This window comes from Blastomyces dermatitidis, assembly GCF_000003525.1.
Source record: "Blastomyces dermatitidis ER-3 genomic scaffold supercont1.3, whole genome shotgun sequence".
Classification (NCBI taxonomy): Eukaryota; Fungi; Ascomycota; class Eurotiomycetes; order Onygenales; family Ajellomycetaceae; genus Blastomyces; species Blastomyces dermatitidis.
In genome coordinates, this window is record NW_025544776.1 from 6,786,033 (window position 1) to 6,807,276 (window position 21,244).

Here is a 21,244-nt window from a genome sequence, read left to right on the forward strand (position 1 = left end):
TGAACACCACCAACATTGTATTACTACAATATTTCTCATCATCATCAGCTTACTACAACACTCATCTAATACTTGCTTATGCTAGCTCTCTTGGCTCGCACATATATTTTACTATAAATAGCTCCATCTTTTGTATGAAATAGATATATTAGATAGTGCATGGATAATATAACAAGCAGATCTTGATACAGATAAGATTCATATGTCTTCAACATATTCATCCGTGACACCCAATCCGACACACCGCCCCTCAGCAACTCACTAACTTAAATAACTTACATCATGGCTCAGTCGGTCTGTGCGGGAAAGCTGCTTGCTTAACCTCTTCCTCTTCTCACTCAACCTGCTAACCTGGCACATTCCACGAAAGTACTTTGATGACTATCTGTGCCGGAGTTGTATCCGTGGTAAGGTAATACACATAGGGACCTGTTCTTTTAACTCCGAGAAAAAGAAAAAGAAAAGAGACATTCGGGATCCTGACCCACTTCACAACCAGCTACAATGAGCCGCATCAGCAGCTGAAGAACTTTATTTGCTCATCTGTAGCGGCTGCGGGATGACGCGGCTACGTCAGACACTGCCGCCGATGCGGATAGGGTTACGGATGCAGATGGCGAACGAGACTTCAAGCTTGCCGCGTTGCCTCAAACACCGCTTCAACGATATCGACCAGCTGAAGAATGAATGGCCTGAGGACCATTTGTGAGATTACACAGGCGCCTCTGGAAGATGCCAGCATTGGAGCTACGGCGCGCGCGTAGCAGCAAAGAATTTGAGCTGGCCTCCGTCGCGACATACAGGTATATCATGGTATGTATGTACATTACATGGGTGGAATGTATTTGCCGGAGACTGCTGGTTGGTAATTAAATAAGCTGGTAGACTCTTATCAGACAGACACACTGATCTGCAAACTGCTCTCTACGGCCCCGCTGAAAAGAAAAAAAAAACACACCATTCTAGATGTAATGAGGGTACAATTGCATGTTGGTGATTTTATCTGTCTATATCCTTACACCGCTGAATCCTCGATTGGCAAGGGGCAATTTGTTGTTAACATGGATGATAACTATATATGTCATTCATTAATTCGCTTCTTCAACAAATGATCGTACTCGAACTTTATCACTACCTCACATTAAATACACATGAATATCCACATACATCCCTATCAATCATACAGAGAGAGTCGTTTGGAATCCCTCAAAGAAAACATTTCATTCACAGAGATGCAAGGGCAGCGTATATCGCCTTGAGATAGGCCTCGCTACGTCCTGAGCCCATGACACCGGGCCCCATTTTATTCATCATGTACGTGATCGTCATCCGACGCTGGACGTCCATGATGGCAATCGACCCACCCCAGCCCCCCCAAAAGCAGACCTTTGCCGCATCCTCGGGCATAGACACTCCCGTCCCCTCCAGCGGTAGCGCGAACCCGATCCCCCAGCGGATCGGGATGCCGAGTACAAGGTCAGTGCCGTTGGCCTGCTCCTGGAAGATCAAATCGATCGTTTTTCGCGACAGGAGTCGCACACCGTTAATCTCGCCACCCCCGAGAGATATGGCAGAGAGCATGCGAGCGACTCCCTTCGCGTTCGAGTGGCCGTTGAGGCCGCCGAGTTCCGTCCTCCTCCACTCCGGGGTGTTTGCTGCCTCGGCTTTGGATATTGGGCCGATGAATGACTTGACGGCCGGGCTGTCGGCAGGAAGCGCGGAGAAGTCCATGTTGAGAGGAGGCGGGGGCACGACGTCAGCGATGCGTCCCCAGTCGCTTTCCTTGGCGCCGATTTGGAAATCGGCGCCCAGCGGGCCTGCGATTTCTTCAGCGACGAACTGCTTGAGCGATTTCCCCGTTACCCGGCGCACCAGTTCGCCCACCAGATGGCCCTGGTTCTGCACGTGGTAGCCGGATGCCGTCCCTGGCTCCCACCAGGGCTTCTGGGTGGCCAATTTCTCCGTCGCGCTCTTCACGTCGTACATGTCTGATAGCTCGAATGGTACTTCCCAGCCGGACACGCCGGAGGTGTGCGCGAGCAGGTGACGGACTTCGATGTCCTGTTTCCCATTGGCGGCGAACTCGGGCCAGTAGGTGGCTACTTTGGCAAAGAGGTCGAGCTGGCCGCGGTCGACGAGGACCAGGGCGGCAAGATTTGTGATGGTCTTGGTTGTCGACCAGACGTTTGTGATGGTGTCGCTGGTCCAGGGCGTCGTGCGGGCTTCGTCGCGGTGACCACCCCAGATATCTACGACATCGCGCCCGTCGATGTTGACTGCGATGGATGCACCGAGTTCTTCGTTTGAGTCGATGAATTTCTGCAGAAGCTCCTTGACGGGGGCGAAGGCGGGGTCGTAATCGCCTTGGACTGTGGCGGACATTGTTTCGGCTTTAAAGAGCTAGTAATTAGAGTACGGAGTAATTAGACAAGAGGGCGGATTAGCTCGAATTCAGAGGTTCAATCAAATCAAACTTGCAGAAGATTTGTGGTTGCGAAATGTTGGTTGGATGGAGTGAGAGAAGGAGACAAGCGGCGGCTTCTAATGGAAATTGTATCTTGTGTTTTTTGTTCTTTCTTTTTGTTATATTGTTATTGAATATTGAAATCAGGAGCATCGTCGTTCAGTATTTATAGTCTTTATATTCAACCCCTCCTTTCCCCCTCCTCTCAGAAGTGACTTTGTAAGCCAAACCGGATAATTCCCCCTAACTACTAAGCCTACGTAGTTAATAAGTGAAGTGATACAAATTGATCAAGAAGCGTAACTAGTTGAAGCACGTTAGTTAACTCCGCCGTTAACACACGACTTCGACAAGATGACCCCCCTCGATAGTTATTCTTTTCCCCCCCCCAAAGCCCCAAGCCAAGACAGAAGGGCACTTGCGCACCATTCCACAACAAGCTGTTCCCGCCGCTGTACATTGTACATGTACATTGTACATTACATACATATCTTGAAAAGGGGTCTTGATTTGGCAATGAATGCTAAAGCAAGGGCTCAACTTATTAGCGCAAAGAAATACAAACCGCGCTGGTGGGTTCCTGGCGTTGCCGAGGCGAGTTCAGCGGCGAAATCAAAAAGTATAACTCATTTGAACTTATTTTAAGCTCAAGGGATAAAGTTCACTACTCTACTGAGACGCGGCCAGGTTGCATCGATCTTTTACGCCCGTAGAAATATTCTTATTATTATTATTATTAGTTACTGGGAAGCAAGTTTTGATTTTTTGCCGAGTTACAGAGCGAGAAAAGGATTGATTGATAAGCAAGATTCATGTTAAGTGATTATTACTGCGTTAGTTTCTCCAACGACTCCCCCGAGTCCCCCCCACACCACACAGTGTATCTATCTCAACCATCTGACAAATTACATTTCCGATTCAGCGTTACTGCGTAGTTACATAACTAGCTGAGATAACTAATTAATTAGCTAGGAAGCTATGACGTGTTGTGTTGCTGCGTATATAACTAGTTAGGCATGCATTCTCTCGTGGTAAAAAATACCTGGCGTTAAGTTATTTATTGAGATCTATTTCCTCTCTTTTACGCCCGTACCGTACTGACAAATGCTATTCAAACTTCTCTATGATACGAGCAGACGAATTCAAATGCAGACAAAGAGTGCGCCTGTTTGAGTAACTACTACATCATCATCATCATCTTCTTCTTCTTCTTGAACTGCATCATCATCATCATCATCATCATCATCATCATCATCATCCTGAACTGGTCCATGACGGCGATGATGGCCACACTCAACATCAACACGGCTCAGCCTTCACAGCCACAGAGTTTTCAATCTCTTCACCATTCAGCCTGCTTCAGTCCGGTCTCACTGAATCTCTCACTCACTCACTCACTCTCTCTCTCTCAAACACAGGCAAATTATCAAGTGGAGCAAGACTGTTTACAAGCAGATTTTTGCTGTGGAAGTGTAACTATACCTGATTACTATTAGTTACAATGAATCTTATGCTGTGGGAGTCAATCAGGTTTGAATCAAGATACAAGCTGAGAGAGCTGAAAGAGCTGGCACAATGAAGAGAACTTGAAATAGTTACACAGGAGAAAAGTAGTACAGAGCTGGCTGAGAGAATCAACAAACTATCAGGGTTGATTTCAGTTAAATAACTAACTATATTTTATATTTATGTAGATGAGATCGATCTTGATCACCCTACTATAATTTATTATTTTCAACACTGAATGAGAAATATCTCAGAAGAGAAATCTCTTTTATTCATTAACAGCACTCATCAAATCAAATCTCACAATCTAAAGCTTATCAGACTCTGTCATGATGATGGTTATACATAACTTGTAAGCAAGCTGCCAGGTCCGGGTTCTTACCACCTAAGGTCAAAAAAGATCATAAGAATGACTCGCTCCAGCCAGCCGCGCTCAGCACTCATTCTTATGATAATGGTGGCTCGCCTGTGCCTGCCCGCGGCTCCGAGATGATATTGAAGTTGAATTGCGGATAATCAGTTCAGCACATAATAAAAGAATGTGAAAGTTATGAATGTTATTTTTAAGAGTTTAAACTCTCTTCTTACTGTAAGTGCTTTTATTCTGTGTGATACAGTTTCTTGATTCTTTTATAGTAACTATTGTGTGATATGTATTATTATTATATATACCTCAGCTCAACACCTGTCAGAGAGAAGAAGATAAGAGTCAGAAAAAGAGTTTTCTAACAAGAGAGATTATTATGAAATAAAAAGTCTGAAAATTCAATCAAACAACAAAATATAGCTTGTTCTCAAGGTCTCATCTTTTATCTGACCTCATATACTATATACTCTGCACACTAATTGATTGTCAAGGGAGAAGAAGGAGAAATACAGTGAGAATGTATCAAGAGATGATTTATAACAGTGATGAGGTATGTAATGTAATGTAATGAAAGAGTTATTTGTGAGAGCAAGAGAGTTGATTCTCTCTCTCTCTCATCAAACTAAAATCTTTTTTCTCTCTCACTATATTTATGAGGTAGAGGGGCAAGAAGGCTCATGTGTGTATGAACAGTATAGTATATACATATGACTCTTTACTTCTTATTAGTGTAGTAGGGAGGCTGGTGGTGAGGATTTACTTTTTCAGAGCTGTGCATAACTACTAATATAAAAGTTACTGCTAGTTTTTCTGTGTATCTGTGTAGCAAGGAGTTCAGTGGTTTGTCTGAGCACGCCATTTTCTAGCCCTGTGGTGTGTGTGGGTGGTGGCTTTTTCTTCCATAATAGTAAGTAACTACGGATTAGAGGAGGGGAGCAATGTCATAGATAGAATCATGAACAGCATCAAACAGCACTCACTGTGTTCATGTAATGTACTCCGTAGATACATAGAGGTTGGGGACATAGGGATGATGGATTGGATGTTGATGCAGGTGATCAACCCCCCCCCCCCTCCCTGGCGGCAAAAGAGAATATGTACCGGGTAGGTAGCTACGTCGCCCGCCATATGTTGAGCAGCCACCGATCGGGTAAGTTACTGGGTACAGCGCAGCGATTGTTATATCTTTCTTGCTTGTACGCAGTAGTTAGATTATTATTTACAGATCAACAACAACAGCAATGCTTCTTATATAGCTTCGGTTTTCTCTCTTTTTCTTTTTTCATTATTTTTGCTTTCTTCAGAAGAGCCGTCTTGCTAACTACTTGGCTTATTAAGCCAATCAATCCAATGCAATCCAGCCAGGAGGAACCTTGGAATCCCCGCTTGCTTCGAACAGTTAGTTAGTTATATATAAGTAAATGATGATGATGATGATGATGATGATATCATGTGGGCAGTTTCTCGCGACGGCTGAATCCGGTAAAGTGCCGTGTCGCCGCTTTTGACCAGACACCGCGAGATGAGATGGTTGGTTAGTTATTTTAGTTTTCTTCCAATCATCATCCAAACCACAGGCACGCTCTGTTGATAGCGTGAACTTACTTACCACCTCACCTGGAGTTTCAAAGAAGAGATGGAGAGATTCCTTTAATAATAGTAATATAATCTTAGTAGCGAGTTTCTCAAGGAAGATGTCCCGGGAGGAGGAGGAGGAGATGTATCACAAGGGCTGATCAAACAATCCCTTTTCTTTCTCTTTTCTCTTTTCATCTGCATGTTATAACTAAGTTACGCAGTAGTTACCGTACCCAGGTATTATTTCGTAGGCTGAAGTTAAAGGGCGACAGCAAGGGCGTTGACCTAGCACCGGTTCATCTCAAGGGAAATAATGCCTCTTCACTCTTTAATTGAATCGGAACGATGATATCAGGAGCCGTGCCCTGTCTGTCTGTCTGTCTGCTGGGCGGCTGTGGACTTCTTTATCAATTGCAGACGTCGTTGTTGTTAACAGAGATAGCTTGGCACTAGGGCAACTTGTTTGTAGCTAACTAACTAGTAACTAGTTAGTTAATGAGCGAGCAGGCAGGTATAACTAGCCAACGCTTCAACAATAATGCGCGATGAGGGTATGAAATGGAACGAAGATGATATTAATTGCATTGTACAAGTACATACCTACTTACTGCGTACCGTACGGTGTGGGTTGTAGTTAACTAACTTAGTTACACGGGTTACGCTGAAGAGAAATTGCGTGATGGTGATGATGATGATAAAGCGGCGGCACAAAGGGCGCCCCTCCACCCGCCCGTTGACTCTCCCCCCCCAATCCATCCCATCCCCATACAATAATATTAAATGTTGCAACTTATGTACATACCCATACATGTACAGTACGTACATCCATCCACTACAACTATCTATTATTATAACTTACTCCCCCGTCACCGCCAACCACCCACCACCGCCGCCAGCCGCTTGCAATTGTCCCGTTCCCGTCGTGATTCAATCACAAATTGCTGCAAAGCTTCGTCTGCTCCTGTTCCTTTATTCTCTCTGTTCTTTTATTCTCTGCCCGATTGGCTGTGTTCTCCAGCTTGTGTGTAAAAAGGTTCTGTTGTATGTTATAGTATAGTAGTAGTGCGTGCTTCTTATTTACCCGGGTGCTGCGTTCTACCCCTCCCTCCTCCCTACTTCTCTCTCTCTCCCTCTCTCTCCCCCCCCAACTATTTCCAAGGTCCAACTCGTTTCATTTCTAATTCCTCTGCCCAGTTCATTCACTATTCCCTTGAATAAGAAAAATAAAAGAAAGAAAGCTCTTTCAACCCTTCAATTGACTCTTCTCGTGCTTCTGCTAACTAACTTCGTCCCTTCTTCCTCAGGTCCTATTCCAAAAACCGTGCAAGAGAGTGTGTGTGGTATAAATATTTTTTTTTTTTTTGAAGGGGCCCAGGACAGAGCGTCTTCCTGCTCCTCCTCCCGTCCTCAGCCGCCAAATCCTCCTCTAGCTGACGCCCTCGATCACCGTGAATCCCCGTTCGCAATGACGAGTTTTCTCTCAAACCTCTCGCGAGCCGAGCAGCAGGCTCTCCCGGGTGAGCAGGTGGACGAGCAGGTGGAAGATCATAGCCGCCATCCGGCCCAGCACTCCGTCCATGGCAGACTACGTGCCAGCTCCACCATCATGCGATTCAACAAGATCCTCGTCGCCAACCGTGGAGAAATCCCCATTCGCATCTTCCGAACTGCTCACGAGCTCTCCCTGCAGACTGTCGCTGTCTACAGCTACGAGGACAGACTGAGCATGCACCGCCAAAAGGCTGACGAGGCCTACGTTATTGGCAAAAGGGGTCAATACACCCCCGTGGGTGCCTATCTTGCTGGCGATGAGATTATCAAAATTGCTGTCCAGCACGGCGTTCATCTCGTCCACCCCGGATACGGCTTCTTGTCCGAGAACGCGGAGTTTGCCCGGAACGTGGAGAAGGCTGGGTTGGTCTTTGTGGGCCCGACTCCAGACACCATTGATGCGCTGGGAGACAAGGTTTCAGCCCGACGGCTAGCCATTGAATGCGGTGTACCCGTCGTCCCCGGCACCCCGGGCCCCGTCGAGAAATTCGAAGAGGTCAAGGCATTCACGGATAAGTACGGTTTCCCCATCATCATCAAGGCTGCCTTTGGTGGTGGTGGACGTGGTATGCGAGTTGTCAGGGAACAGGAGACCCTGCAAGACTCCTTTGAGCGCGCGACCTCCGAAGCCAAGTCCGCGTTTGGCAATGGTACCGTCTTCGTGGAACGCTTCCTGGACAAACCAAAGCACATCGAAGTGCAGTTGCTGGGCGACAACCATGGAAACATCGTCCACCTGTACGAGCGCGACTGCAGTGTCCAACGTCGCCACCAAAAGGTCGTCGAGGTTGCACCAGCCAAGGACCTGCCCGTCGACGTCCGCGACAACATCTTGGCCGACGCCGTGAGGCTTGCCAAATCAGTTAACTACCGCAACGCTGGTACCGCGGAATTCCTTGTCGACCAACAGAACCGCTATTATTTCATCGAGATCAACCCTCGCATCCAGGTCGAGCACACTATCACTGAAGAAATTACTGGAATTGATATTGTTGCTGCGCAGATTCAGATCGCTGCGGGTGCTTCGCTCGAGCAGCTAGGTTTAACTCAGGACCGTATCACAACTCGGGGCTTCGCTATTCAGTGCCGTATCACAACCGAGGACCCCACCAAGGGCTTCTCCCCTGACACTGGCAAGATTGAAGTTTACCGTTCCTCTGGCGGGAACGGTGTGCGTCTAGACGGAGGCAACGGCTTTGCTGGCTCCATTATCACCCCACATTACGACTCTATGTTGGTTAAATGCACTTGCCGTGGTTTCACCTATGAAATTGTACGACGCAAGATGCTACGTGCCCTTATCGAGTTCCGCATCCGGGGCGTCAAGACCAACATCCCATTCTTGGCATCCGTTCTGACCCATCCAACCTTCATCGATGGTACCTGCTGGACCACCTTCATCGACGACTCGCCTGAGCTCTTCTCTATGATTGGTAGCCAGAACCGTGCCCAGAAACTGCTGGCCTACCTTGGTGATGTTGCCGTTAATGGTAGCAGCATCAAGGGCCAGATCGGTGAGCCCAGGCTCAAGGGTGATATCAGCATGCCCATTATCATTGATGAGAACAACAAGCCTGTTGATGTATCCGTTCCTTGCTCGCAAGGATGGAAAAAGGTCATCGATGAACAAGGGCCAGCTGGATTCGCCAAGGCCATTCGCGCCAACAAGGGCTGCTTGATCATGGATACGACCTGGCGCGACGCCCATCAGTCATTATTGGCTACCCGCGTGAGAACGGTTGATTTGTTGAACATCGCCAAGGAGACCAGCTACGCGTACAGCAATGCTTACAGTTTGGAGTGCTGGGGAGGTGCTACCTTTGACGTGGCTATGAGATTCTTGTATGAGGATCCATGGGATCGACTGCGGAAAATGAGAAAGGCCGTGCCCAACATCCCCTTCCAGATGTTGCTGCGTGGTGCGAATGGTGTTGCCTACTCCTCGTAAGTTGAAAATATCTTTTCCCGGCTGTCAATCTATCATACATATTATTATTTCATTTCTTTCTTATTTCAGAAACTAATTTGTGACTCCTCGTCACGACCCAGGCTTCCTGATAACGCCATCTACCATTTCTGTAAACAGGCCAAGAAGTATGGTGTAGATATCTTCCGTGTTTTCGATGCTCTGAACGATATCGATCAGCTTGAGGTTGGCATGAAAGCCGTTGCCGCCGCTGGCGGTGTTATTGAAGCTACCATTTGCTACAGTGGCGACATGTTGAATCCAAACAAGAAATACAACCTGGACTACTACCTTGGCCTAGTTGATAAAATCGTAAAGATTGGAACCCATGTTCTTGGAATTAAGGACATGGCGGGTGTGTTGAAGCCTCAGGCCGCTACCCTTCTTGTTGGATCCATCCGCAAGCGATACCCCGATCTCCCTATCCATGTGCACACTCACGACTCCGCTGGTACTGGTGTCGCATCCATGGTTGCCTGTGCCCAGGCTGGTGCTGACGCAGTCGACGCTGCTACTGACAGCATGTCCGGAATGACCTCCCAGCCCAGCGTCGGTGCCATTCTTGCGTCCCTCGAAGGCACTGACCTCGACCCCAAGCTCAACATCCGCAATATACGCGCAATCGACTCATATTGGGCACAATTGCGCCTTCTCTACTCGCCCTTCGAGGCTGGGCTGACCGGCCCAGACCCCGAAGTCTACGAGCACGAGATCCCCGGTGGCCAGTTGACCAACCTGATCTTCCAGGCCCACCAGCTCGGTCTGGGTGCCCAGTGGGCTGAAACCAAGAAGGCTTACGAGCAAGCCAACGCCCTGCTCGGCGACATCGTCAAAGTCACCCCGACATCCAAGGTTGTCGGCGACCTGGCCCAGTTTATGGTCTCCAACAAGTTGACGCCCGATGACGTTATCGCCCGCGCCGGTGAACTTGACTTCCCCGGCTCTGTTCTAGAATTCTTCGAGGGCCTAATGGGCCAGCCATACGGCGGTTTCCCCGAACCACTGCGCTCCCGCGCCCTCCGCGGCCGCCGCAAGCTCGACAGCCGACCCGGTCTGCACCTGGAGCCGCTCGACCTCGGCAAGATTAAGAACGACCTGCTCGAGAAGTACGGCACGGCGACCGAATGCGACGTGGCCAGCTACGCCATGTACCCCAAAGTCTTCGAAGACTATCGCAAATTCCTCGCGAAATACGGCGACCTCTCTGTGCTGCCGACCAAATACTTCCTCGCGCGACCGCAGATCGGGGAGGAATTCTCCGTCGAGCTGGAGCAGGGCAAAGTGCTTATTCTCAAGTTACTGGCCGTGGGCCCGCTCTCCGAGCAGACCGGCCAGCGCGAGGTGTTCTACGAGATGAACGGCGAGGTGCGACAGGTTGCGGTGGATGATAACCTTGCTGCGGTTGATGATACGAGCAGGCCCAAGGCAGATCTGAGCGATAGTAGCCAGGTTGGCGCACCGATGAGCGGTGTTGTTGTTGAGATCCGCGTGCACGACGGGTTGGAGGTGAAGAAGGGAGATCCTCTTGCTGTTCTCAGCGCGATGAAGATGGTATGCTTCCCCACCCCCCCCCCCCCCATTCTTCCCCTAGTCTTCTATCGCACCCATCCAGATGATCTAAGCATGTATTCATTCATGTATTCATTTACTTTACTAACCCCTCGATTCCTCCGCAGGAAATGGTCATCTCCGCGCCACATCATGGCGTCGTGTCCAGCCTTGAAGTCAAGGAGGGTGATTCAGTCGATGGACAGGATCTCATCTGTAAGATTGTGAAGGCTGCTTGATTTTTACAGAAAAGCACAAAAGAGAGAAAAACGGAGAAAACAAAAAGTGAAAACCAATAACCAAAAAGCGAAAAGTACCCCTCACTCAACGTCCTCTTATATATATATATAGCCTCCTTAACGTGTTTCTGCTTGTAGCTCTTGTGGCTGTTCCAGCTTCTGGGCATTTCTGTTCTTCTGTATTTTTTTTTTTTTCTTTTTTCTTTTTTCTTTTCATTTTATTCTTATATATGAAATTCATCATTCACTTTATATATTACATTTACCTCTAAATGAGGCCCGTTCCATTTTTTATTGACGAGGATGGGCGGATTCCACCCCTTCTCCTGTGAATTTGAATAAAAATTATTGGAGTTTTACCTTATCTCAGCAAGCTCAGACGCTTCTCCAGATATCTATCCATTGCTGTTTTAACACTGGATTGATGATTATGTCATGAGCTAATCTCAAATAAGCAATAAGCTAACCCAAATAGTAAAATCAGGTCATGTGAGTGATGATATCTTGCAAAGTGTCTGAGAAGAAACAGTTCCTGATTGTTAATAACACAGAAAGGATTTGCTCAGTACCCTGAGTATGAAAGAGAATTTCAACTCAACTTCATAGATTCATCATTTCTGTATCATCTTGAAACCTTAGAATAACAATGTTCTCATGATGTATCTGATTTTTATATTCATATCTCAAGTTCTTAGAATAGAAGTATCACCTCAAAGTTGACTAGTGTGTTTTTGAATACAGGAATTTTGATTCAATTTCTCATATAAAAAAAAGCTCTTAGAAATTCTGAGATCAAAAAATATGATCATTTTCAAGAGTATACATCTATCTTAAATATAGATTTTTTTAAAATATTAAAGAAATATTTCTATTCTTCTTCTCTTTAGCTATAAGCTAAGGTGATTTTCAAATCTCAAAGATATGTGAGTATATAGTAATAGAAAGTCAAAGTTGAAGAATCTGAAAAATCCTTGTAAATCTTGAAAATCTTCATTGAAGATGGAACTGTTTCTTCTCAGACCCTCTGGCGAGGATTGCTCTGAGCACATGACTTGTATCAAAAGTAGGTTAGTGTCATGCCGGATTAGTCTGCAACCTGTTCAAACCGAGCCAGAGGTCTGAGCCCGCTGAGATAAGTTTTACCCGTACCTATAGATCTCAGCCCTGTGAGTCACGTGACTATAAAATTGGCGTGAAACCTTATTTATGCTTGCAAGCGGCAACCATCACGTTCAACATCAACAGCTTGTCTCCGAATAGTAATGTTAGCAACTAAATACCGCTCTATCCACCATGCAATTGTAGCATAAAAGGCCATGACCTAACAAAGACTACGTCAGTCTCTACCACCACCGTTTAAAATTTCTATAGTAGCAGTCAATGCGAGCGGGACATTCTCCTCAAACGAACTAAAAACGCCCTAACTCACCCGTCCAAACAACCACTTCAACACCACCACCACCACCACCACCAAAGCAAACAAGCCATGGGCTCCGTCGTCCTCCCCCACCTCACCACAGGCTGGCACGTGGACCAAGCAATCCTCTCCGACGAAGAGCGGCTCGTGGTCATCCGCTTCGGGCGCGACTGGGACCCAGACTGCATGCGGCAGGACGAGGTACTCTTCCGCATCGCCGACCGGGTCAAGAACTTCGCCGTAATCTACGTCTGCGACATTGACCAGGTGCCGGACTTCAACCAGATGTACGAGCTCTACGACCCGATGACGATCATGTTCTTCTTCCGCAACAAGCACATGATGTGCGATTTCGGGACGGGGAACAACAACAAGCTCAACTGGGTGCTGGATGATAAGCAGGAGCTCATTGATATCATTGAGACGATTTACAAGGGCGCGAAGAAGGGGAGGGGGTTGGTGGTTAGTCCCAAGGATTATTCGACGAGGTATCGGTATTAAAACGGGGCCCACCACCCGTGTGTGCGTGTGTGTATTATGTGGTCGTCAAGCCTAGGACAATGGAATTTGTGGGTACGGCACTAACAGTACATTACTAGAAGAGTGGAAGGGAAGGGTGTTGTTGTGCTGCTGCACTCTGGAGTTACAAGGTGTTTTGAAAGCGATTCTTTTGCGTTTTATTATGATGTTAATGACTTCATGGGAAAATCAGAGCTTGGGGGGTTGAGCTGGTGCTTTGATTAATAGAATACCATAAGAGCGAGGCAATATGTGATGAATCTCATATGATATAGTTTTTTTTTTTTTTTTTTTTTTTTTTTTTTTTTTTTGGGGAAGTTATAATAATAAATAAAAAAAGAATGATGATGAATTTATTCGTAGAAGCCAGAAAATTCAGTTCTTAGTTTATATACAAACAAAAAAATGATTTGAATACTTGAAGCATCAATAGAATACTGATCTCAGTTGAGCAACATTGATATATAACTTACCTTTGTGTGCTTGTGAGCTGAGATTATTTAGCAAGAACTTTTGGAAGATATGAGTTTTGCGAATAACCCCTGACCGGAACAAGACTGCTCGAGCGCCTTGGCCAATCTCTCCATTTCTCAGACAATTCCCGGCTCTGAAACGAATGGGGATAACACAATTCATTAGCACAGTCACCTTGGTTATCTAAGCTTTGCACAGCATTTGACACTCAAGCGTTCTTGCTAGACAGCCGAGATGTTAAACGGTATACACTATTGCACTACTACTGAAAACTTGCTACTGTGATATCCATGACGTTTCTGTTCCTGTTGTGCCGAAGCCGGAGGGTAACTTACGATAAAGTTGATTGGTACTAGTCCAGTTCAAATAACCTTGCAAGTTGAATTGAACTGTTGGACGTCTGAGTTGTTGTTCTATTGGCAATTAGCAAGCTATCTACGAAGTATGGAATCGAAGGTAATACGGGTCACGTGGTAGAGCTCCCCTATTAAGGACTTCCGGATAGTAGTAGTAGTAGTAGTAGTAGTAGTAGTAGTATAGACTTTCTGACCAACGATGGATTCACGTCTGGAGTGATGATGATGGTGATGTTCCCAAGAACTAGAGCTGAGGAGGATCACATCTCCTTTTTTATAACTAAAGAGTAAATAGCAGATAAACAAACAAAGAGGAAGTGAAAATCGGAGGGAATGAGAGTGCTTCTTGTTGGAACTTGGAGGAAATCATCAGAGTAGAAGAGTGCACATATAAGGAATGAAAGAACTCGCTCGTAGAGTCAGTCATAATACATAGATAGCTATTAAGAGGACTCTCTTTGTTATTATTAGCTGGTATCCATGCCGGAAAAAATCTCGTTACGGGACTCGAAGATGGAGCCTTAGAGTGAGGAAGCGTCAATCGGAAGTTAGAATGTATTGCATAGTAGGGAGGATTCGATTGGTGACAGCGATCTTGGAGAAGGCCAGGAAAATACTTCAAAAAACAATGCTCGACTCCCACGAAGACACCAGAATGAGACAGAGAGAGACGAGGTTGTATAAATGGTTCCAAATGCCAAACCACACTTAGAGAAGGGCTTTCTACTTTTTGAGCCAGTTCGAAATCCGATCCATGATGAGGAATTTGGAGCCGAATTTTCTGTTGTAAAGCCCGGGAAGGGCAGGAATGGCCACCAAATATCAAAAGGTCACTCATAGAGAACGCGAGGAGCATTAGAGATAAGTAAAGAAGAAAAAGATAGTTCAAATACATTTAGTTTTTAAAAGAAGTAATTGATGAAAAAGAACTGAATGCGGTGGGGAAAAGTGGTGTGAAAATAAAGGTGAAAAGGAATACAGCCAGAGGAGGGAGGAATGGAACAAAAAAGGAAATGAGAATGAAATAGAGAAACTGAAGAAGACAGGACTAAAAAAAAAAAAAAAAAAAAAAAAAAAAAAAAAAAAAAAAAAAAAAAAAAAAAAAAAAACCATAAGATCAAAGCAGAGCAGAAATAGATTTAAGGGCTACATGAGAAAGGAATGCCCCCTCCACGCAACCACCATAATCCCTATCGTCCCTGGGAATAACAAGGAAAAAAACAGTTGCCGTTTCATGGAAAAGGTCAAGAAACAGAGCAACATCCCGGCACCCATTCTACCCTTTTTTTTGCGTGTATGTTTCTTTACAAAAAATTCAAAAGTGTTAGCTAGTTACACAACTGTTTTTTTTTTTTTTTTTTTTTTTTTCCAAGTCAAATCAAAAAGGCCGGAATCCAGTGGGTTGTGGCGTGATGCCGTTCGTATGGCCAAACGGAACCGGACTAGTAGATGGAGGTGCCGCCGCGGGGCCTTGGGTGAGCATAAGTCGCGATCCGCCTAGGACTGGAGTGTTGTCTTCTTCTTTTTGCTGGGAAGCTTCGCGGGCCTTGCGTTCTTCGTTGTCCTTCTTGAGCAACTCGACGGTGCGCACTTGTTGGCTGAGGAGGTTGATCATGTAGGGCATGGAAAAGTCGGTCAGGCCGTGGCGCCAAGAGATTTCCATGACTACGTCTGGTCGGATGAGGTCATAGCAGGCGTAAAGCATGCCGACGTAGCATTCTCGGCTACCGATATCAACAAACTAAAAGAAAGGTTTTGAAGTAAGTAAATTGGTTTGTGGTACATTTCGTAGGGAAGGAAATGTTCCCAACTGAAAATACTTACGTATCGTAGCAGCTCCTCCACAACTTCAGTCTTTCCGGAGATAGCAGCAGTCTCGATTGCATCTTTGAAGAGTTTGTCTTGTTTCGAAAGAGAAATCGATTTCTCCCATCTCTTGTTCTTGCGGTAGATGCTGGCGGCAATTTGTCTGAAGAAGACAAGGTCATGCTTTTCAAGTCTCTGCGCTAGCTCCACGGGATCGTAGTTATCATAGTTCTCCACCGAATCTCGCAAGGTCTTGTAATCTTCCTCTTCTATCAATAGATCATTAATAGCATTATTGACGGCCTTCTTATTCTGCGGTTGTACGTTAAGCAAGAACGGTTTGATGAGAGGAATGTTATCAGATTTCTCAAACATGCGAACGACACGGTTGACATCGATCCGTGGAGTGAGGGCTTGGAGCAAGTCAGTCAGTAGTAGGGGCTGCTCCTGAAGGTAGAAGTTCAACGCGCGGTAGTAGATTTCGAGGTTAGCAACCTTGACGATGATGTCTTTGAAAGAATGGTGCTCCCAAGAGTCAGCGGCTCTCTCCATCATTGCTAGGGCGGCATTATCCCATTCGTCATAGTGGCAGTACAAGAACACCAGCTCCGGCCATAGGTTTGCCTCCTCAGAGGCTCGGATCATCTTGGGAATGTTGATTCTGGTCCAGAAGAGCTTCAAGTGCTCCATAACTTTGTCCGGATGATATTTAGAGAGAGCAATACCCAACTCCGTAAACATACCCATGTGGGCTCTCTCCAGACCAAGACCAGCTTCCAGAACAGCAATGAGCTCATCGAAATAGCCATTACGCTCATACTGGTGAACTAGATCCTGCAATTCTTCAGCGTGTACAATGAGATTGAGACCGCAAATTTGAGCAAGGCGGAATTCCTTCTTAGAAACGCACGCCTCGTTGACTTGCTTCCATACTTTGATGTTGTTGGCTTTCCGAGCACACTCAACAGCGGCCTGGTACTCTTCCAGGTGGACAAGAGTTGTGGCAAGTTTCGCCCAGTTGGAGATGCTTGTGTAGAAGATCTTTGCAGCTTCATGAAAGCCTTCCTCATAAGCCTTATCACCAGACGCCTCGACATCTGCGACGTTAATACCTCGCAAGAAGTCCTCAAGCTCACTCAGTTGATCTAGCCTAGCATAGCAGAAAGCCAAGGCAGTATCAACGGCGGGCTCCCGTAACGTTTTCCGAGCCATTTTAAGGAACTCGACAAGGTCCTCGTCCTTCCCAGCATGAGTGGCGGTTTCGATTACCTCATTGTAATTCGACGGGTCACCAGCTCGTATATACGAAGCAATGGAGTCAGAGACACGGAGGCCATCCAGCTGAGCCTTGGCAACCTTGCTCCAAACTTCGGGAAGTTCAACACGCTCCGCATATTCTTGTGCACGGTCGATGCTAACAATGGAATCGACAAGTACATTGGTGGCAGCCAGATGGTTGTCAACCTTCTTGTATATTTCGAAAGCCTCCTCGTAGAGACCCACAGAAATACACATCGTTGCAATTTCATCCGCGTTGAACTCGGAAAGTTTATGGATGTAATCCATCAGGCGACCTTTATCAGCCTTGGCAGCGGTAAGCATCATCAGGTTTTGCAAGCTGCTATTATCACTGAAAGGCGACGGTTCCAAGATAATCTTCTCCAAAAGTTCGATGAGTTCGCCAGGTAAGTCTGCATCAAGGAAGGCCTTGACGGCGACAGACACTTTATCTGGTTCCGCAGACTCAGGCACCGCAGTGGCAATAACTTGATCTACTAACGCTCGGCGGTGGACGTTATTGGCATTGAGAACAAAAGCCCATATTTCGGGATCAGCACGTTCCAGAAGGTATCGAGCTTGAGCGCGGTACATAGAGTTCTCGTTAGTGATATTGATGAGCTCAAGATCATTCTGCCCCTTGCGATAAGCAATATAAGCAAGATTGGGGTCGCGCTTCTCGCAGTACTTTCCAACAGTAAGGGTATCGTAGAGATCGTTCTCCTTCAAGAATTTTTCTGGGTTGTTATTGCTATCGATATAAATCTTAGCAAGGGCGTTGTAAACTGCTTGTTGCTGGTTCCCGGTGGCAAGCGTATTCTCCAGGAATGGGAGAAGGATTTTAAGGCGATTCCGGGACTCGACCTCAGAGACAAGGTCATCGATAGGGATTGACGCTGCGTCAACAGTAGACAGAAGGTTCTTGATGATGCTCTCTTCGCAATCAACATCCAACAGTCCGCCAACCACAGCTGGAGTTCTAGACGGGTTCACTCGTTGAACGTAGACCTCGATGGACCGATACTGCTGGCTCTGGTAAAGATATAGAACAAGATCATGAATGAAATTGAACCGGTCACAGACAATGATCAAAGGCAGTTGCTCCGTTAAGCGAGCCTCCTTCAAGAAATTCTTAACTTTCTCTGGGTTGTAATAATTGCTTTCCCGACATATGCGCTCTACCTCGGTCAGCTGGTTCATCGTCGTCGCTGCTTCGATATATTTGAAATGAACATCTGGATCTTCGCTTAGGTTCACAATGCTGCCAAGGTAATAGTAAAGGCCTTCTGCAGTTCGGTACTTCTCCAAGAGATTGATCAAGTTAGTCGGCCCCAGGAGATCCGAAAACTTAGTGGCAATCTGAACAACAGCCGACAAATTTTGGCGGAGGTTGGCTTTGAGCATCTCGTTCATGCACTCCAAACACTGCTCGACTGACAAGCGCCCGAAATAATTTATTAACCATTCAGGGTTCAACTTGTCGGTGCGGACAATATTTCGCATGATAACAGCAGGATCGTCAGTGTTCTCCAAAGCACGTTGATAGAGCTGCGCATTTTCACAGAGTTGCGATACTCTGGCTTTATCGTAGTATGTAAACATCTCGTTGCCAAGGATTGCATCTGCGACCTGCGGGGCGTTGACAAGGTTCATCTCAAGCAATCTCGTCTGGAGGTTTGCATGTTCGGGTTTGTTATCTTTGAGTGCATCGAGCAAGAAAGCAGTCGCTTGTTGAACCATATTCTGAGAAATGAACACATCAACAACACGGTCAAGATCCACAAGAGCGCCATTTTCATCGCTGGCAAGCTGCGCAGCGAATTCCGCACACTTCTCAGGGTTGACGCGCACAATATGCTGGAGGAGTTGAATGTAGTCTGGCTGGTATCCGACTTGCTTCGAGAAGGCCAAAATTTTGTCAAACTGGCCAGTTTCGGCAAACCCGGCCACCACCTTGTGTGGGACATTGGCTTTCAAGTAGATGTTGAGAGCAAGATTCATATCATGTGGGCGGACCATATCACCCAGCTCCTCAGAACACCCAAGCTTGTCTTCAGACATCCATTTCTCCAATAGATGTTTTCGGCCTTGCTGCAGCACAGGTCTCACAAGCTCCACACTCTCATATTGGTTCATGCCGCCTTGATCGAGAAGCATTCCGAAGTATTGCAAGATAACCGACATACCTGTCGCGGGCTGCGGAGCATTCTTGAGGAGGTTGATGGTCGCAGGCGTACGAAGGAATCCGCGAGGAGAGTTGGCAGCGATCTTGGCAGCTTGGACATAATCTCCTCGCGCGACCATAGAGTCGAACTCTCTCTTAAGGAAGTCATCCGCTCCTGGAAGTCCTCCCTTCGACGCGAGCCTGACTGCAAGTCCTTCGTTGTTTAGCTTTTGCAGAATGTACGGGATTACCTTGTCCTCGTCGACGCTGACGGCAAGCACCTGGCCATCGCGGTTGACACCAAGAAGACCCGCCGATTCCGAATCTGGGGCCGTGGCGAATATAGATCTAGAAGAAATTCTGTTCAAAAACAGACAGCTACCACTTTCTAAGTCGTAGAGATGAATGAAGCCGAACATCGTCACGATGTAAGCGATATCGTACTTTTTAGAAAGTTGAATGGAAGAAGGAAAATCTGTTATGGCCTCCGGCGGGAAAAAAAGCTGTTCAGCCTTCTTGGGAAATTTCTTGGTAGGGTTCTCGTTGTCAATTTCCACAATGTGTATTTTAGCAGCGGTTGCAGTTCGAACGGCAAACGTAAAAATCTTTGTCTCGGCGGGGTTTCCAGCGACGCGGATTTTGCCAAAGGCAGCTGCGTGTCCCTCAATTATCTGCGATTCGGAACGTGCTCGGGAATGGAGTATGATCTTCCCCAGAGCGGGCTTGGTGTTGTCTTGGGCTTGAACGGCAATAGTTGCCGTCCATTGCTCATCATCTGTAGTTTGGTAGTTGAATATTTTCCAGTTCTAGGAGCAGGAGGGTTGGTCAGAAACAGTCAAATCCGCGAGAGGGGACAGGCGGTTAAATAAACAATATAAAAGTAAACACACCTCCTCATCTATTCTGTCCTTATACTTAGAAACCTCGACAGGCTGAGTTTTTTCACCGAAAACGTCCCAGTGGTAGGCATGAGTAGCCGTCACTAGGGCAAGAGACCGTTCGTTAATCCATTTCCAGTACAATATCTTAACCCTGAATCTAACATCCTTGAGTATCTGTTCGGTCTGGAGATTTATAATTCGGAGGTTTCCATCTTCCGACCTAACGGCGAGAATGTGTTTATTCCAGTGCATAATAGCACTCTCGCCGGGGATGGAACGACGGAAGACTTCATCTGGACTTTTCGGATTGACAACAACGATCTGCTGTTGTCCACCGACATTCTGTCGTACGCAGACAAAGCGGTCGGATTCGACGGTCTGTTTGTGTGATCGTGAGACGGTTAGTCTCAAATGGAACAAAACAGGGCACGCGCTGATGCCTTAACAAAGGGGCGGGAAAAGAAAAGGGCAGCTTACACATGTACTAGGGAAAATAGCGTTCTCCTAGATCGCGGAATGCGGGTATTAGCCCGCTATTCATTTATCTTTGAAATTTACTACCAGCGTTGATGGGGATGCGCAGTTTCCGCATTGAGCCGCCATGGGATTTCGCGTTGGAAGATAAGGTCCCTCTCCATATGGGGTGGGTGGGTGGGTCAAAACGTACCGAAATGCCAATGGATTTCAACTAAAGACAGCAGGACAGAAACCAAATGTCAGTTTCGAATCTTCATGGGAGCATGCTGGAGTTAGAAGCCGGGGCAACGGGAAATACCTGTAAAAGCTCAGTGAGCTTGATTGGAATATCTGCTGGATTGGCCATGGTTGCGAGCGCCGGAGGATGACGACCTCATGCACCCAACAAAAAACGCCTTGCGCAAAAGAGCAGAGTCGCAGGTAAAGGAAATAGCAAAGACGCGACCAAAACCAAGAAGAAGGAAAAGCAGGAAATAGGAGAAGAGAGAAAAAGGAAGAAAATGTGGTATTGGGGTGGAATGGGAATGGGGATACGATTAGCTTGTTGTTGTCTGATGGGAGAAACCAGCCTCAGCAGGAGATTGAAGCCAGCCAGGAGGAGATGTTGTCGTGGCCTGGGCTTTCGGTCACGTGGTATGGCGGTGCCTGTTTCA

At 46.6% G+C, this 21,244-nt stretch overlaps 4 protein-coding genes across 5 annotated transcripts; 2 read left to right on the top strand and 2 right to left on the bottom strand.

Moving 5' to 3' along the window:
- Positions 1–652: 652 nt before the first annotated feature.
- Positions 653–3,005, bottom strand: BDCG_03718 (beta-lactamase). Its single transcript, XM_045419368.1, has one exon. The coding sequence runs from the start codon at positions 2,380–2,382 to the stop codon at positions 1,225–1,227; it is 1,158 nt and encodes a 385-aa protein (XP_045275694.1). The 5' UTR covers positions 2,383–3,005; the 3' UTR covers positions 653–1,224.
- A 3,620-nt stretch (positions 3,006–6,625) lies between these two features.
- BDCG_03720 (pyruvate carboxylase) lies at positions 6,626–11,580 on the top strand. The gene is made up of 3 exons (XM_045419369.1): positions 6,626–9,410; positions 9,516–10,983; positions 11,109–11,580. The coding sequence occupies exons 1-3, from the start codon at positions 7,381–7,383 to the stop codon at positions 11,217–11,219; spliced, it is 3,609 nt and encodes a 1,202-aa protein (XP_045275695.1). The 5' UTR covers positions 6,626–7,380; the 3' UTR covers positions 11,220–11,580.
- A 795-nt stretch (positions 11,581–12,375) lies between these two features.
- BDCG_03721 lies at positions 12,376–13,454 on the top strand. 2 transcript variants are annotated; one of them, XM_045419371.1, is made up of 2 exons: positions 12,460–12,483; positions 12,560–13,453. In XM_045419371.1, exon 2 carries the CDS (start codon positions 12,706–12,708, stop codon positions 13,135–13,137), a length of 432 nt encoding a protein of 143 aa, XP_045280575.1. In that variant the 5' UTR covers positions 12,460–12,483; positions 12,560–12,705; the 3' UTR covers positions 13,138–13,453. The 2 variants fall into 2 exon arrangements, with proteins under 2 accessions (XP_045275696.1, XP_045280575.1); XM_045419370.1 differs by having other exon boundaries at positions 12,376–13,454.
- Positions 13,455–14,143: 689 nt separating this feature from the next.
- Positions 14,144–21,244, bottom strand: BDCG_03722 (clathrin heavy chain). The gene is made up of 6 exons (XM_045419372.1): positions 20,890–21,244; positions 20,782–20,802; positions 20,592–20,618; positions 20,124–20,492; positions 15,810–20,039; positions 14,144–15,726 (listed from the first exon to the last, which is right to left on the bottom strand). The coding sequence occupies exons 1-6, from the start codon at positions 20,935–20,937 to the stop codon at positions 15,364–15,366; spliced, it is 5,058 nt and encodes a 1,685-aa protein (XP_045275697.1). The 5' UTR covers positions 20,938–21,244; the 3' UTR covers positions 14,144–15,363.